This window comes from Mastigoproctus giganteus, chromosome 14 (genome assembly GCF_048544385.1).
Source record: "Mastigoproctus giganteus isolate SK-2022 chromosome 14, ASM4854438v1, whole genome shotgun sequence".
NCBI classification, from domain to species: Eukaryota; Metazoa; Arthropoda; class Arachnida; order Uropygi; family Thelyphonidae; genus Mastigoproctus; species Mastigoproctus giganteus.
In genome coordinates, this window is record NC_143588.1 from 23,068,271 (window position 1) to 23,083,677 (window position 15,407).

The 15,407-nt window shown below is 37.2% G+C and overlaps 1 protein-coding gene across 3 annotated transcripts in view; it reads right to left on the minus strand.

The window, feature by feature from the left end:
* Nucleotides 1–15,407, minus strand: part of GABA-B-R2 (gamma-aminobutyric acid type B receptor subunit 2) — a 312,110-nt gene that overhangs the window by 85,536 nt on the left and 211,167 nt on the right. For all 3 annotated transcript variants that reach the window (XM_090388971.1, XM_090388970.1, XM_090388969.1), the window contains exons 2-4: nucleotides 6,535–6,672; nucleotides 3,587–3,754; nucleotides 1,525–1,626 (exon numbers count right to left, since the gene is read on the minus strand). In XM_090388971.1, the coding sequence (XP_090245097.1) occupies nucleotides 1,525–1,626; nucleotides 3,587–3,754; nucleotides 6,535–6,672 (408 nt within the window). The remainder of the gene's footprint in view (nucleotides 1–1,524; nucleotides 1,627–3,586; nucleotides 3,755–6,534; nucleotides 6,673–15,407) is intronic.

The window sequence follows — 15,407 nt, forward strand, 5'->3', positions numbered from 1 at the left end:
GCCGTTACTAATACTAATACTAATACTAAAGCAGTAAGAAGATTCCTGATAATTCTATTATGCTTCCCAGTTTCATCGAACTGATCAGACGCCCAAAAAGCAGGCCGGAGCAACTTATTTAACAGCCGTATGGAAAGAAGAGCGAGTTCCTGAACGTAGGAGAATCCCTGTAGATGAAAAGCAGTTCCTTTGCCGATGAATACTTCCAGTTGGAGCCTGATGATGCCCTATGCTGTTGATGATGAGTCGCCCCTGAACTGAGAAAAGGTAGTGTAAAGAGTGATTCCCTAAGTTAATATGTAAGTACGAGATAATAATTTTAAGCTAGATTTGAAGAGAAGGACTTTAGAAAAATGTTTATTTAGTTGATAGTAGATTTGAAGAGGACTTTAGAAAAATGTTTATTTAGTTGATAGTAGATTTGAAGAGAAGGACTTTAGAAAAATGTTTATTTAGTTGATAGTAGATTTGAAGAGAAGGACTTTAGAAAAATGTTTATTTAGTTGATAGTAGATTTGGTATTGATTAGTATAAGAGGAAGAAAGGGGTTCATAGATGTATGTACTTCATCTCAAGGATAAGTTAAAGCAAGGAAGATTTAGATACATGTACTTGAGACTGGTATGTTCTAAGTTAAGATGTAAAGGTGTTCTATGTACTTGAAACGTTACAAGATATTAAGATTGAATTATTTTGGAAGGGATAAATTAATGAAAGATTATAGCGGGGACTTATAAATCTAGGACAATATCCATAGAGGTGTTAAGCCCACTGAGGTAATTCCAGTTGGGAAGTTTAACTGTTAGAAAGTAAAGTAATCTTATGAGATGTAACCTAAACCAGAAGGAGAAAAAAGCAGAAAGACACGAAGAGACATATTATATCATTTGCTATTAATTTTACATCTTAACACACATATAATGCCAGTTATTAACATTATACCAATTGATGTTGTATGATACAATTCTTTTATGTATATACTGTGAAATAAACAAATTTGTATATGTTTATCATGTGTAGTGTCGAGTCATTCTGAATACTCAGCCAGTCCAGAGGAGACATACACGAACTATTATTCCCCCAGAATCTGTGATCATCTGTGCAGTATACAAGTCAGGTGTTAACGTGGAGGGTGGTAAATTAAGGGGGAAATTTAATTAAGGAATACAAAGTTAAAAGAGGTGGGTCTGGAAGGATAACGTGATTTATTATAAAAGAAAAAATATTATCCCCCCAGAATCTAGCCATCTAATCCCTACAACAACCACCCCCCACAATGCCATTTATCATAAAAATGAAGTCTTTTTCAGTTGGTGAATAAATGGGCAATATCTTTGCAGACTTAATGTTTAATGGAAAAATAAATTTTATATGAAATAACTGAAACTTATCTTTGAGTTTAACACTATTTTATGACACGATGAAATATATTTTTAAAATGAATAAATACTGGGCTCCAAAATTTATTGTATAAATGTAGAAAAATAAGTTTTGTCAGTTTTTGAAAAGATTATGCCTATTTACCTTCAGCTTTTGTAACTCATTCTGTAGTTCATCTGCGAAGCCTTGGGTGGCAGCAATCGTAACATTGGCACTGTCCAAATCTGTCAGCAACCGGCTATGTGGCTGAAATGGGAAAATAATGAGGAAAATAATATAATATTCATCAAAAACCTCAATTTGACAGTGATACTTTTTATTTAGAATCATAGATATACAAGCAGCTCGTAAAAACTGTGTTAATTGATAATTTGAATGTGAATTTGTCCTCATTTGAAATATCTGAGTTATTGATTTTGTAGATCTATCTGTTACTGAACAAGAGCCATAAATATACCAAAGAGGTGATATGTTGGAGAAGGTCGAGGTCCGATCATTGTAAAATTTCTTCATTTGCGAGGTAAAGAATCAAAACAAATCCATGAGAAGATGAAAGCTGTATATGGGGAGAATTATCCATTAAATGATACTGTAAGATTGGAAAAGACAGTTCAGATGTGGGCCAAGCAATGTGCACGATGACCAAAGAGAAGAGAGACCCATCTCATCCACGGACCCTGCTATTGTGTCTAAAGTGAACAGCTAGTCCTTGGCAGACGCGTGACCATAAATTTTGCAGCATATGAAGTGAACATTAACCATGGGTCTCTTTGCATGTTAATGCCTGAGTTCCTCCACATATGTAAGGCGGCAATCCGATGGGTTCCGAGGATGAGCCTCATCACAAATGTTGGAGCTTGGTAAAGAGAATATTGACGATGTTTTTGACCAAATTGTGACGATGGATGCATGCTAAGTACATCACTACGACCCAGAAACACAGCAACCCCAAAAAAGCCAAGACTGACAACAAAGTCATGTTGTCAGTCGTTTGACTATAAAGGTTCTTACAGATTACCTCCAAAAAGGCATGGGGACGTTAAGAGAGACTATAAAGTTGAAGAGACGAAGCTATCCAAAGGTGTCTGCCTGCTAGCCGAGCTCCTGCTCACAAGGCTGCGTTCATAGTAGATTTTGCGGTAAGGTGTGGCTTTGAAAATCTGCAGCACCCAACTTAATCTTCCAACAGCTCACGTTCAGGCTTCTTCCTCTTCCAGAAACGATTATGGGACCACAGATTTCAGATTAAGGAGAAGGTCATTAATGAAGTGGAAGCTTGGTTTCCTGCTCAGTGAGGAATCTAATCAAGAGGTCTGAAGAGTTTATTCGTAGCTCTAGAGCAGGGGTGGGCAACTTTTTTCGTAAGCGGGCCGAATGAAATTTTCGCATCATGATGCCGGCCGGAATAGATTGAACGATTTAATAAAAAAAATCAGAACCTAAAAAATGTTATATTATTTGAATTACCAAATTATTAATGTATTTTTAAAAAATATATCTGAATGTCCAATTATCATTGAAAATGCGGCATTCGGCATCAATTTTTCTTTTTTTTTTAATTGGCTCATTTTATGGGCTATAAATTATATTAAATTAAAAATTGTAATAATTAGAAAAGGCATAAAACATAAAATATCTCGCACCAATATTATTTTTTTCAATAAGAAGTCAAACCCAAAGGAACTTCGTTCGATCGATGCTACAATAATAATTAGGAAATAACTCTTTGACGCTGCGTAGAATCACTTGGTTACTGTTGTACTGGCCGCGATTCCCGATTGAACCGAATTAAGCCGAACGTTTACGGCGAGTGTAGTCAGGTATGGATTTTCTATATTTATGCATTTACCGAGGGGGCCGGATTCAACATTGTCGCGGGCCGGCTGTTGCCCACCCCTGCTCTAAAGTGTAGCTGCCTAGAGAAGTTTCATATCCATAACTCAAATATTTCTAGTTAAGGGTAAATACTTATTGACCGAACCTCGTATATAATCCACCTGAATCGGAAGAAGGGCTGTTCAGAGAAACAGTGTGTTCAAGATAAGAAAAAATCATTAACTAAATGAACGAAATATGGTCAAGTTGCTACATCATTTACATATGTGAAAGAGAGCGTTCTCCTTTTAGAACGTATTTTAGAATCATTTGATTTACAGCAGAGACAATCGCATATATCTAACTACCCGTACAAAGCAATAATACGTACCAAGGCATATCTCGGCGTGTTTTGATATAAGGTTCCTACTCTGGTCCAGTTGAATTGTCTCAACAAGGACACCCGGGCCGGATTGAAAGACGACTCACTTGGAACAACACGAAAAAAGTTGGGATAGCTTTCTTTGGTGTACATTGGATGAGTGTCTGCATATGTAAGCTAAGAAATAAATAAGAATTATTTAGAAACTATACAGCAAGTTTAGGTTGGTATAAAGTTATCTTAAAAATATAGTTAAAAGCTGAAACATTCAGCTGTTAATCATTGAAGTAAGTTAATCGTTGAAGAAATAGTCTTGAAATTCTTGTTAGTTCGCCATTATTCGTTCAGAATTCTTAGAGTCAGGATTGTTCCTTTAGACTCTCATAGTTCTTGAAGTTTCTGAAAAAGTAATAGATTCAGCGCGTGTACGCATATCACCCCACACACACACACACACACACACACACACACACACACACACACACACACACACACACAGAGGTAATGTGAAACTTTCACCATTACTGAAGTTCCTTCTGATACTCTTGACATTGTGTCATTTATGTCTTTCAAGGAGTGTCAAGAAATCTGAAGTGTCCCTTTCGCTAAGATTACGGCAGCCAGATGTATCCATTAGTTGCTAAGCGAGGTTGAGTTGGTAGAACTATATTTTCCAAAGTGTGGTAACTCTAAGTACGCTGATTCTCATCACGAGACATTGGGGAAAAATTCAGTAATAGCAACTGACACATTTTAGCAGGTCACATCACTAAGTGGAGGATTATCGCTGTTCAATTTGACATTGACTCTGTCATAAACAGGCTCATCTTTAGAATCAACATCCTCACGTGTTTAACGACACCTCGTTTCAAAGATAAGTTCACTCGAATAATAATTAATCTACGATAACCATCGCCTGATTCGGTGAGCTAAGAGATAAATAATTGCGTGATTCATAGCTAATAGGCCGCCGTAGCCTAGTGGTCAGGCGCGCGGGTGCATAAGTACACATGCCTTGAGTGACGGGGGTTCAAGCCCGTGACTGCTGAATACGGTGCTGTTTCTTGTATTCTGTCTATCTTGTTAAGGCCTGACGTAGCCCAGTGGTCAGGAGCGAGAGTGCATAGCACGCGTTCCTTGAGTGGACCGGGGTTCAAGCCCGTGACTACTAAATACGATAAATATTTGTATTGACGATTTATTGTAAACTCTACTGACTTGGTTGTCGTGCCGGAGTATAAACAGAAAATTTATTTATTTATTTATTTATGAGAGAAAACTGAGTTGAAACAGAAAAGAAATTCTTGCTCTGGAGAGCCAATTCAGCTTCCTGCTTCTAATTACATGCAGGACCCGTATCAGGCCAATTTCGTGAACAGGAAGTAAACACAGATTATCTCTTACGGTTACTACTATGAATTACAGCGAAACCGTATAGAAACAATAGGATTTAGAGGTAATTGACGTCCGTGACCCGACTTTGATGCTATCTTTGGGAAACTCCAGAATTACTATTCTTGGGACTTGTCGACATTGCACTCTGATAATCCTATAGGTAAATAATTACTCAGTTTACAACTAATGGAAAATTACAATTAATCATCAAGAGGTGCGTCATTCTGTTGGAAATCTTTATCAGTTGATTAAAGTGTCTAACATCGTATTATATTATAGTAGTTGGTTGTCTTCCTGGTTCTGATTATTTCCTTTAAAAATGCGCTCTGCAAATGACCTTATTTTGTAACTTTGATGTTCAGTGTTGAATCAAAAAAATACTAGAATATGATTATGTGTACTCGTACCTAACTGGAACAAATTAATTTTTGTTAAGGGGAACATTATAAGAATGGTGGACAATAACAATATTTTAATTCCAGTTTTAAAAACAGATTTTAATGGTTTCAGTAAAATGATTATTTATATCCTTTAAAACGCTTGATTTCGCTCGAGCTGGTAGATAAATTTAGAATTTCCATGCGCAATGCAAACATATACAAAGAGTAACGAAGTAAGAAAATGAGACGTTACGAGTAATTTTATGAATGGGAGCCAAATTACCTTTATTCAATATCTATCAGGGCCACCTTTTCGAGAATTATATATCGTGGAATAGATTCCACTAGGTGTCTGAGGGAGTCTAGCAGATTTGACCATTCTTTCATCAGGATATTTGTCAGCTGCTGGATTGTGAGGCCGAACTGTCCTATCCAAAGTATCCCAGCCATTCTCAACTGGATTCAGATCTGGGGAATTTGGCGACCAGGTTCGGTGCGATACATAGAAAGATGTTCATTGGAGGTAAACCTTCAAATTTTATGAGCAAAGTGTCCTTATCAACAAACGTACCCCATATTGCGATGCCACTTCCAGCTGGTTGAGTTGTGGACAAATATAGTCTGGATGCATGACTCCTTGAAGTTCACGCGACACTTTCATCCTACCATTGGTGCAAAAAAAGTGCAAACCGAGACTTGTCAGAGTACATGAGCTTTTTCACTCTTTAGGCAAAGAAAGGGGTTTTTTTTTGCCTAAATTGAATATGTCAGTCATTTGCTGTACACTGGATCCCTCTTTTACAGCTGTATTCTCCATCTTTCACAAATTGGATACTTTGGAGATGGTTGCTTTCTGCAAATCAGTAAGTTCCTTTGTTTTATCAGTGGCTCCCGCTAAATGTGCTCCAATAACCTTTCCGAAAATTGAAAAGACCATGTCTTTCCAATGAACAGATCGACTAAGAAGCTCCAGAAAAGCGTATAGTATTTATCTGAAGTTGTAATCATACCATGTGGCAACTTACATTTGCGTATCGTACGTTTAATTAACTGTTGATGCCAATTTAAAAAGATTTCTGGTTTTGTGGCCAGTGAGTGTAGTTCCTTTTGACGCTTAACACATGTATATTACATATACAGCATGTATTGGTGTTCATATACCTTACCAGTGAATAAACTTACCTGTACTAGTTGAAAAAACTGCGAAGCTTTAGCGATAGGATCCGTTACGGCCGTGCAAGCAGCTCCAAAAAGCATGACCTTCTCCGGTTTTTTAGACAACATGTCGAAGAACGCTTTCATTCCTACAGCTGCATCACACTGAAACAGAAAGAAAATGTACATTGGTATACATATTGGTGTCTGTGTTTACCACAAAATGAAAAATACGTACAGCAACCAATCCAGATTTTAGATGCGAATGACATCACTTTAATACGATCATCACCTTAACATGATCTTCAGAAAAAAACTAAATATTATACTGTTAAATAGCTACTGTGGCTAACATAATGGGAAAGGCCCAGGTTCGAATCCTGACGGCAAGCGAGGAATTGTTATATTCATTGTTAACAACGTAACCAAGTTAGTCTGCCACGGGATAAACAATGCAACCATAGAATGCACAGAATTTATGGACTCCTCATTGGCCTGAGCAACCTTCACACAAAGTCCCAAAATTTTGAAAAGGATGTGTAAGATATAATATCTTACAAATTAAAGAAAGAGAAATATATAAATTTTTATTATAACAATGACGGGGTTGCTGTCCCCCAGACTTGAAGATTAATTCTAAGGGAAGCTTCTGGTACAGTAATACCCATTACAAATCACAAATATCGTTTAAGATAGTGGGTCTCACGCTAATAGAATTAAATTAAGTGGAGTCTACATTTAATGTAAGAGCAAATATACCATGAAAATAAACATTAGAAAGAGACATAGGATCAGCGCCCACTATCTGAAAGAGCAAGCGAAGATAGCGAGATGGAACAGTGGGGGGTCAGTTGATAGAATGGCTAGGGACGGATTGTTCGAGAGACTACAATAGGGGTACCAGTGGGGAGCGGTTCTTGTTTACCGTAAACAGAGCGGAGGTGGTCATTTTATAATAAGGCGAGACGAATCAAGTAAATGGACGCAGGTGTGTTCTGGAAAGATTCTGAGTTTCCCGATGTACAAAGAAAGTTCGAGAAATTTCTGGAAACCGGAAGTCCTCTATACACCGGAAGGAGCTCGACCTTTTGCCTATTGCACGTCACGTACAATAGGCAAATGAGAATGGAGATGATGATGGAGAGATAGAAATGATTGGTTGAGAAAAGGAGGGGCGGTATGAAATTTTGGGAAATAAAAAGGGAAGAGCGCGCGAGAAAGGGGGCGATGAAAGTTTTTTTTCGGAGAGGTAGGCTCGGGAAACAGTCCCCGGAAGTGATCCACCAGTAGAACCAGTTATGGAGAGTTGACTAAGTTCTGATAGTTTAAGTGATAGATAGGTTACAGAAAAGGGAACTTTCTCGAGATGGAACAAAGAAGTCCGAAAGCGTCCACCGAGAGATATATTTAGAAGGAGGACGGCGCGAGATAATGCTTACGGAAGAACACCGGACCGTCCTGCAGCCTACAGAGAAAAATAAAGTAAAGGGAAGCGACTCCTACTGAATGATCTGGCACAGCGAAGAAAGATATGACACCAGGAATGATGGGCGAAGCGAATAGTATCCCTGGCAGACGTTAGCAGTTCCGAGCTGAAGAAGAGCGACTTCAGACTGATGGTGGACCCCGATGCAGAGCGGAAAGTCACAGGCCAAACATTGTATTAGCGGGAGGATTCAAATCCCCAGAAGTAAGTGTTCAAAAAGCTTATGTACCTCTATATATTTGCAAAGGACTGTAGGGAAGATTAGGAAATTATTAACTGAGATTGTAAGAGCACATTCAGTAAACTCAGTGCATGTTCTATAGTTGAGTAAAGAAATATTTCAGAATTAGTTTAACGAAGGATCGTTTATAGTTATGGTTTATTTACTGATTAATTAATGGAGGGAAAGTAATAATTTTGGATGAGTTAACCTATAGAGCAGGTAGAGTTGTATGTTAACATGAATAACGTCCCAGAAGTAGAGGAGTGGCGCGGCTAGCCGCAGATAGCCGAGATTTATTTACTAATTTATTTTCCTTGAAAATCCAAAGGTGAACAGAACTATTACAATTTAAATGGTAGTTTTATTAATGTTAAGGTGTGACTGGTGTGGAGAAACTTATCAGTTGGACAGTTAGCCTAAGAAGAAGAGAATTGTATTAGCAAAGGATTAAAGGAAAGATATGTGTAATAACTGTATAAATAAATGTGATTGTTTTAATGAACTGTAATTGAAAAAAAATATATGTATAAACGCAAGAGAGTGATACTGGCAAAACGGCAAGAAGAAGATGATGTATAGGAGAGCCTAATGACCAGGAAAGTAATCCATGCCATGTACTAATATCAAGTGAATAATGTATAATGATTTGCTAGTTTTTTTTTTATTTGTAAATATGTATAATAAACTAATTGTATTGAACTTAATGCAAATAGTGTTTGGTCATTTCTGAACTCACAGCAAAATCCAAAGGAGGAGTGCACTAATATATAAACTCCCTCAGAACCGGAATTCTTCTGTGAGATAACAAGTCAGATGCAAAGTGGGGTGTAGTAAAAATATAAATAATAATAAATGAGAAAAGGGATTTTTAAGATAAGGGAGCTTAATAATAAATAATATAGTAAATAAAGAAGAATAGAAACAAGTGATAAACATATATAATCCACCCCACCCCTACAGATGAAAGCTGCAGCTCCAAATTTATTTCACTCTTTCTGTTGGGGGACTGAGGGGGCTATTAAATTAGAATTGAACCTAATAACTCCCCAGTCCGACTTTTTTTTTCTCTCTACTAAATCTCGAACATCCGAGACATATTTCTTCATTGGGGGGGAGGAACTAAGGGGCTATCGAATCGGAATTGATCCTGAAATCTTCATAGGGACTAACAAAATATACGCTGAAAGTTTGGTGTCGATCTGACTTTTCTTTATTTAGTAATACCCAAAAATTCGGAACCAAGTTGTTACATGCGTACAGACGGACGGATAGACATGGCGAAGATAATAGCCCCTTTATGCATATGCGAACAAGCGCCTAAAAATAACAGTGTTCCTGACTTAAAGCAAAAGTGTCTGGTTTTGTCGTTGTACATAACGACTCCTAACCCCATTGAAGTCTTATCTCGTGCCAGGCACGTGCCCGTTGATAAAGGCTTAGCACGCTCATAACTATTTATCACGATAAAAATAAAACTGAAATATTCAAATCAGTTACTCATTTAGGTTCAGTAAAACAGTTTTCGTCTCTGTATAATCCCCGAGACAAAGGGTGTTTTATGTGGCTGCCGTGTGCCTACCCCTGGAAACAATCAATACGGGATTCTACGTGCTGTGCAGGGAGACTGCCCAGAAGTGGATAACTAGGAGTTGTGATCGACTTTTCCAGCTCAACAGAGAAACAAGTGTCCTTGTAGAGAGCTAGGGAGGAACAAGAGGACAACATACTTGTCAAGGGTGTGCATCGCCTAGAGAGAGAAATGCAGGGACATTTTCGGAACTTCGCTTAAGAATTATCTGCAGGTGAGTGCCATTTATGGCGTTTCTTGGGCTCCGTATTTCTCCTTAATGGACCTGAAGTGCAGCAGCAGCGCAAGATACACAGATCCTTTAACTTGATCATGTAACTCTCCTGTACTAGGAAAACAGACACAAAGAAATCGAGAGAGAGAACAGAAAAACTTAAAGGAAGGATGGAGGAAATCAAACGCGTAGAGAAAGATCAATAAATAATGTTCATTACAGGAGAGTGGGAACTGAGAAGTAAAAAAAGAGAGAAATTTTGTCCAATTTTTTGTATGGATAAACATCAAAACCGTTGCAGAATAGAACAGAAGACCTTCCCGAGGAAGAACATTGAAAATCATCTGCGCAAATTACAAGATCAGAAGTGAAAATTAATCTTACCAAAAGAAAGAATCCATCTTTGTATGAAATCCACACTATCAGAAGAAGATCAAAGAGGAAAAATCCATCTTTGTATGAAATCTGCAGTTACAATATAATTGCTGTTATTTGCTGTTACCTTAGAAAAATAAGAAATGGTGTTCAAAGAAACTTTTATATTTTAACCATCAAATTTAAGATAAAGGCCAATAACTAAAGAAAATTTATTTATATTACTTTTACATTATTTTTATAAAAAATATTGTATGAAAAATTATATTTATAAGAATGAGATTCAATATTTTTTTACTGTCCGGTGAACACGAGATTCTCATTGGATGACCAGAAAATAAAGATGTCGCTCTCTAGCGATTGTAAAACCAAGAGAAGACGAATTCTTGAAAATTACAAAAAGCATATTTTCCCTAGAGATAGTTGCTATGGTAGCTAACAGCTGCTGCAGGCGCTATTTCTCAAAGTGTAAGTACACGTGATTTCGAAGCTTTATTTAAAACCTGCACATTAAAGCAAACCCTACCGCACTTTACTAGTAATCTATTACATGTTTCCGCAGAAGAAGTAACAAAAGTTATTTTAACTTCCACGAAAGTACATCGCTGATATATCAGAAGAACGAGAAAAATGATGGATGCGCTTAAGGAATCCATCATTTTCAAAGCACATTTTGTGTGCATCAAACCTTAAAGATATGATTTTGGAACTTCGTAAGCTATTTAAGATAACACTATTCGAGTCATGAAAGAAAAATCGCATTTCAGACAGAGACTTCACCTTCTCAGATATTAGAATTATATTTTTACTGTACCCGTGAAATGGTGAAAAACTCATTGTCGATAAAGCATTCAAATTTCTTTCCTCCATTTAGTTTAACATCTGTACATTCACTTGCTGAAACATATTTCAAGCCGTCAGTTAGTTGAAAGCATAGTTTACTACAATAAAATATTTAACTAAGAGTGAAGTCTCTTGAAATCGTTTTATTCGACGGAAAATATTTCCAGTCCATATCACGCAAGCTGCGATACAAACCGACTTACTGATTTTAAATAAATGCGCCTTAATTGCAGACTCATGTTTATTTTTAGCACAACAACGAGACAACTCAATGTGATGGCTTGAAAAATGTATGAAAAATGTAAGTCCGATTTGCATTTACATCAAAAGTATTAAGCTACAATTCCTTCCTTACTTAGAAGCCATATTTTTCATCTTCCCTTATCTCCCGCTCTTCTCCATCTTCTCTTCATCTTCTCTCATCCTCCACTCTTCTCTTCCATCATGCAGTGTGATTGATGTCTTTTCAGGTTATGATGGACATCATGGCGAGATCCAAACTTCCTTACACTTCGAGGGTACAGCTCTAAAACGGTGTTCGCAGGCCAGCAGCTAGTTAGTACACTGGACAGAACCTATTGGTAACTCTCTAGGAGATTTCCGGATCGGTTAGTGTATAATCTCAGTCCGACAAGTGTGTGTATTCAGGGGGAGTTGTCAAGGCCACGTTATGTCAAGGAGCTGGGTGTACTCTTGCCATATGTATGCCATATCCAAAAATTTCGCTGCTTGATACAACGTACCCTCCCCACCTTTTCTTACTATTGAATACATCATGAATTGTCAACCTAAGAGGACAACCTAAGAGGACAACCTTATCTGCGAAAGAATCTAAACCTCCCAAACACTTTCGAAGAATCTAAACCTCCCAGACACTGTCGAGGTCAGTGGTCTTCTAGTCACCTCAGATCACAATTTGGTGATGGTCTCTTCTCCAATGGAGCCTTTCTCTCATAGCCATTCTCAACCTCGTGTTGCTTGGCATTACAAGAATTGAAAATGGGATAATCTATGAGATTTTTTTTTCTTCTTTTCCTTGGTCGGATTACTGTTTCAAGTCTTCTGATATCAACGTTGGCACAGATCGTATAAGTGAAATACTTAAAGCTGACCTGCTAAAAATTCTGTATTCCACACTCTACGTTAAAATCTCGTCCTTTATTTAAACTTTGGTTTTCCAATAAATGAGCTAAGGCTATTCGAGATAAGAATGTTGCATATTGAAATTGGCTTGTATCCAAATCTCCAGGTTCATTTTCTGCTTACTCCAAAGCGTTCAACAATTGTAAAAGCAGTTATTAATCACTCCAAACTAGATTTCGAACAGGCTAAGAGTAGAAAACTTGCTTGTCCGTATGTTAGTCGAGCATTCTGGTCTTTTGCCAAATCTATTGGCCGTAACTTTCGACCTTCTCTGTTCCCACCTCTGTCAAAACCAGATGGTTCTATTGTCACTTCAGCCAAAAATAAAGCTAATCTGTAGACATGATCCTACTTTTCTTCTAATACTTGTATTGATGATCTTGGTAAACCGCCTCCAGCCGTTCCCAGTGCACTCCATTTAATGCTTCCTGTAGTCTTCCGTCAAAAAGAATGTTAGAAGAATTTTGAACAGTCTTGATGCCAACAAAGCGCCAGGTCCTGATAAATGAGCTGACCCTGTGATCCTGGACTTACTCCTGTTCTGTGTCGCCTTTTTCACTTTATTATTCCACAGGCGTTTTCTCTTCTGCTTGGAAATTTGCGCATATCAAGCCATTTCCTAAAAAGGAAAAAGGTGAAAAATCCCTCCCATCCAATTATCGTCCCATTGCACTTACTCTACTCTTTATACATAATGGAGAACTCTCTTGACCTTCAAATGTTAAACTATCTTCCAACCTAAACTTTCCATCTGATCAATGATCCAGTGTGGATTCTGTCAGTCTCGGCATAAAGGTCTTCTAAATAAGCTCTATCGTGGTTTTCCAACTGGTTTTTGTAACTAGATACCTAGTTTTCTCTCTGACCACTCACTATGGTATATTACTCTTTGCCTTATAACTTCTCAAGTAATGCAGGTGTGCCCCAAGGTTCAGTTCTTTCTCCCATTCTTTTCCTCTTGTGTATTAAGGACCTTCCATTGACCGGAAATCTTATCCATAGTTTTGCTGATGATAGCGCATTACATTCTACTTTCCAGATTTTGATTTCAATCCTTCTAAAACTCAGTCCTGCCTTATATCTCGCAAAAAGGATTCTGCTGATTTCTAGGCAAGATCTCTATTGGGGTTACCTTCACTACTAATCCCTCTTGGCATAAGCACATCACAAGGACTAGTCAACCTCCTTTTACTATCGAACTTCAGGCTCACAGAACCAACTTTTCTTTTTTCTCGTTTATTCCTTCAACTTCCGTTTTCTGGAACAACCTTCCTTCATACGTATTCCCTGGAAATTACAATCTTCAGAAGTTCAAGTCTAATGTCAACAAGTATCTTCTCAACCTTCAACCCATGCACGGTACTAAGTACTATAGGTTCCAATACCTCTTGTGCTTGGAGTTTTCTTTTTTTTTTTTTTTTTTTTTTTTTTGGTAGTTGTTGGCGCATAGATTTCTGTGGCCATAATGCACCTCCCAAGGTTTTTGCAGTACATTGATCCAAGCCCGAGGCGGGAATCCAACCCGCGACCTTTGGGTTGCCAGGCAGGCACTTTACCCACCCGGCTAGCCCGGTCGGCTCAAGGAGTTTTCATTAAAAATTCTGTTGATTACGTTACTCTTAATGTAACTACTCGTTATCTCAACAAATTCAATTATAAATGATGTTCAACTTATCTCTTGTTATTTATATTAAATGTCAGTATTGCATTACGGCAATATCTATACATTTGAGTACTCTTAGTTTACTTTTTTTGCTCCAAATGTCAATGGGATAACCTCAGATAATCTTTTCCTCTTTCTCCTTTACGAAACTAACACTACTTGCTTCCACATTTTGAAAGGGGTCCTCGCCTTGTGATTCGACTTGCTAACTCTTGCTGATTGTTATGTGACTATGTTTACTAGTATCTCTCACTTGCTTGTCTTGTTTTAACGGGGAACACGAAAAGCTACTCCAATATCTAATTAAACATCTGCACAATTTAGCAGTGGGACTGAGTATGGAAACACGAGGATGGAAAAGGACAAAATGGTCTTTCTTCGTCATTTCATGCTAAACACATTATCGATTCGAAGGACAGCACCATACACGACCCTTGCACACACAAATTTCCGTTTGTCACTCAACTGTCAGCGATTTAACGTGGAAGTGCCCAAGGAGTTAGAAGCGGTACTCTTTCTTATTATAACTCGTTCTTTCCCCATTTTAAAAATCTTCCAACATTTCTTTTATACTTCTGAATTTTCCAGTATATTTAATCTTTAACTTTATTTTTCTTTTCTTTCTTCATACGTTTTTCGCTATCCATCTGTCATTTTTATTCGTTATTAAATGTTTAGCTGCGTGGCCTGTTATTTTTTCATCAAATTTCCAGCTTTCATCGTCCGCACTTCCTACTTTTATTAGGTTAACTTTCATTCTTCTTTCGATCTTCTCAGATGAGAATCAAAAATACACGAACATGACTGGCATTTATACACGAGAGCTTTAGTACCAAAAACAGTTTTTTACCCGCATATTTCAACCCTTAAATTATATTTGCCTCAATCTCATTTCAAAATTTCAGAAAATAATGTGGAATCAGAACAATGCAAAACAGTTCTCAACTTATCTTTTTTGTAGAGTATAATCCGTCTTAAAAGGCTAGTTTCTTATTGGATTATTTTTAACCAATATTAAATAATGAAAATCGTTTGCTCATACAGATCTTCTATTATTAATGTTTTAAATATTAGTTATACATGAATAAACTTCTTTAATAATACTTTAAATTTTTCAAACAAATACTAATAATTTTCTTTAATGAAAACCATGATACGCTAAATAATTCGCATGTATTTTGTATATGTTAGAAACAGTGGAAGCTACTTATTTGCATAAGTGCAGAACCGAACTATGTGTATTTTTTTTTATGTGAATTTTTCGTTAAAGGTCAACTGAGTATTTATGAATTGAAATTACCAAAACACCCCCGACAACGTTTTTTAATAAGCAGTTTTTTAGGATTTTTTCGTCCACCCCCCCCC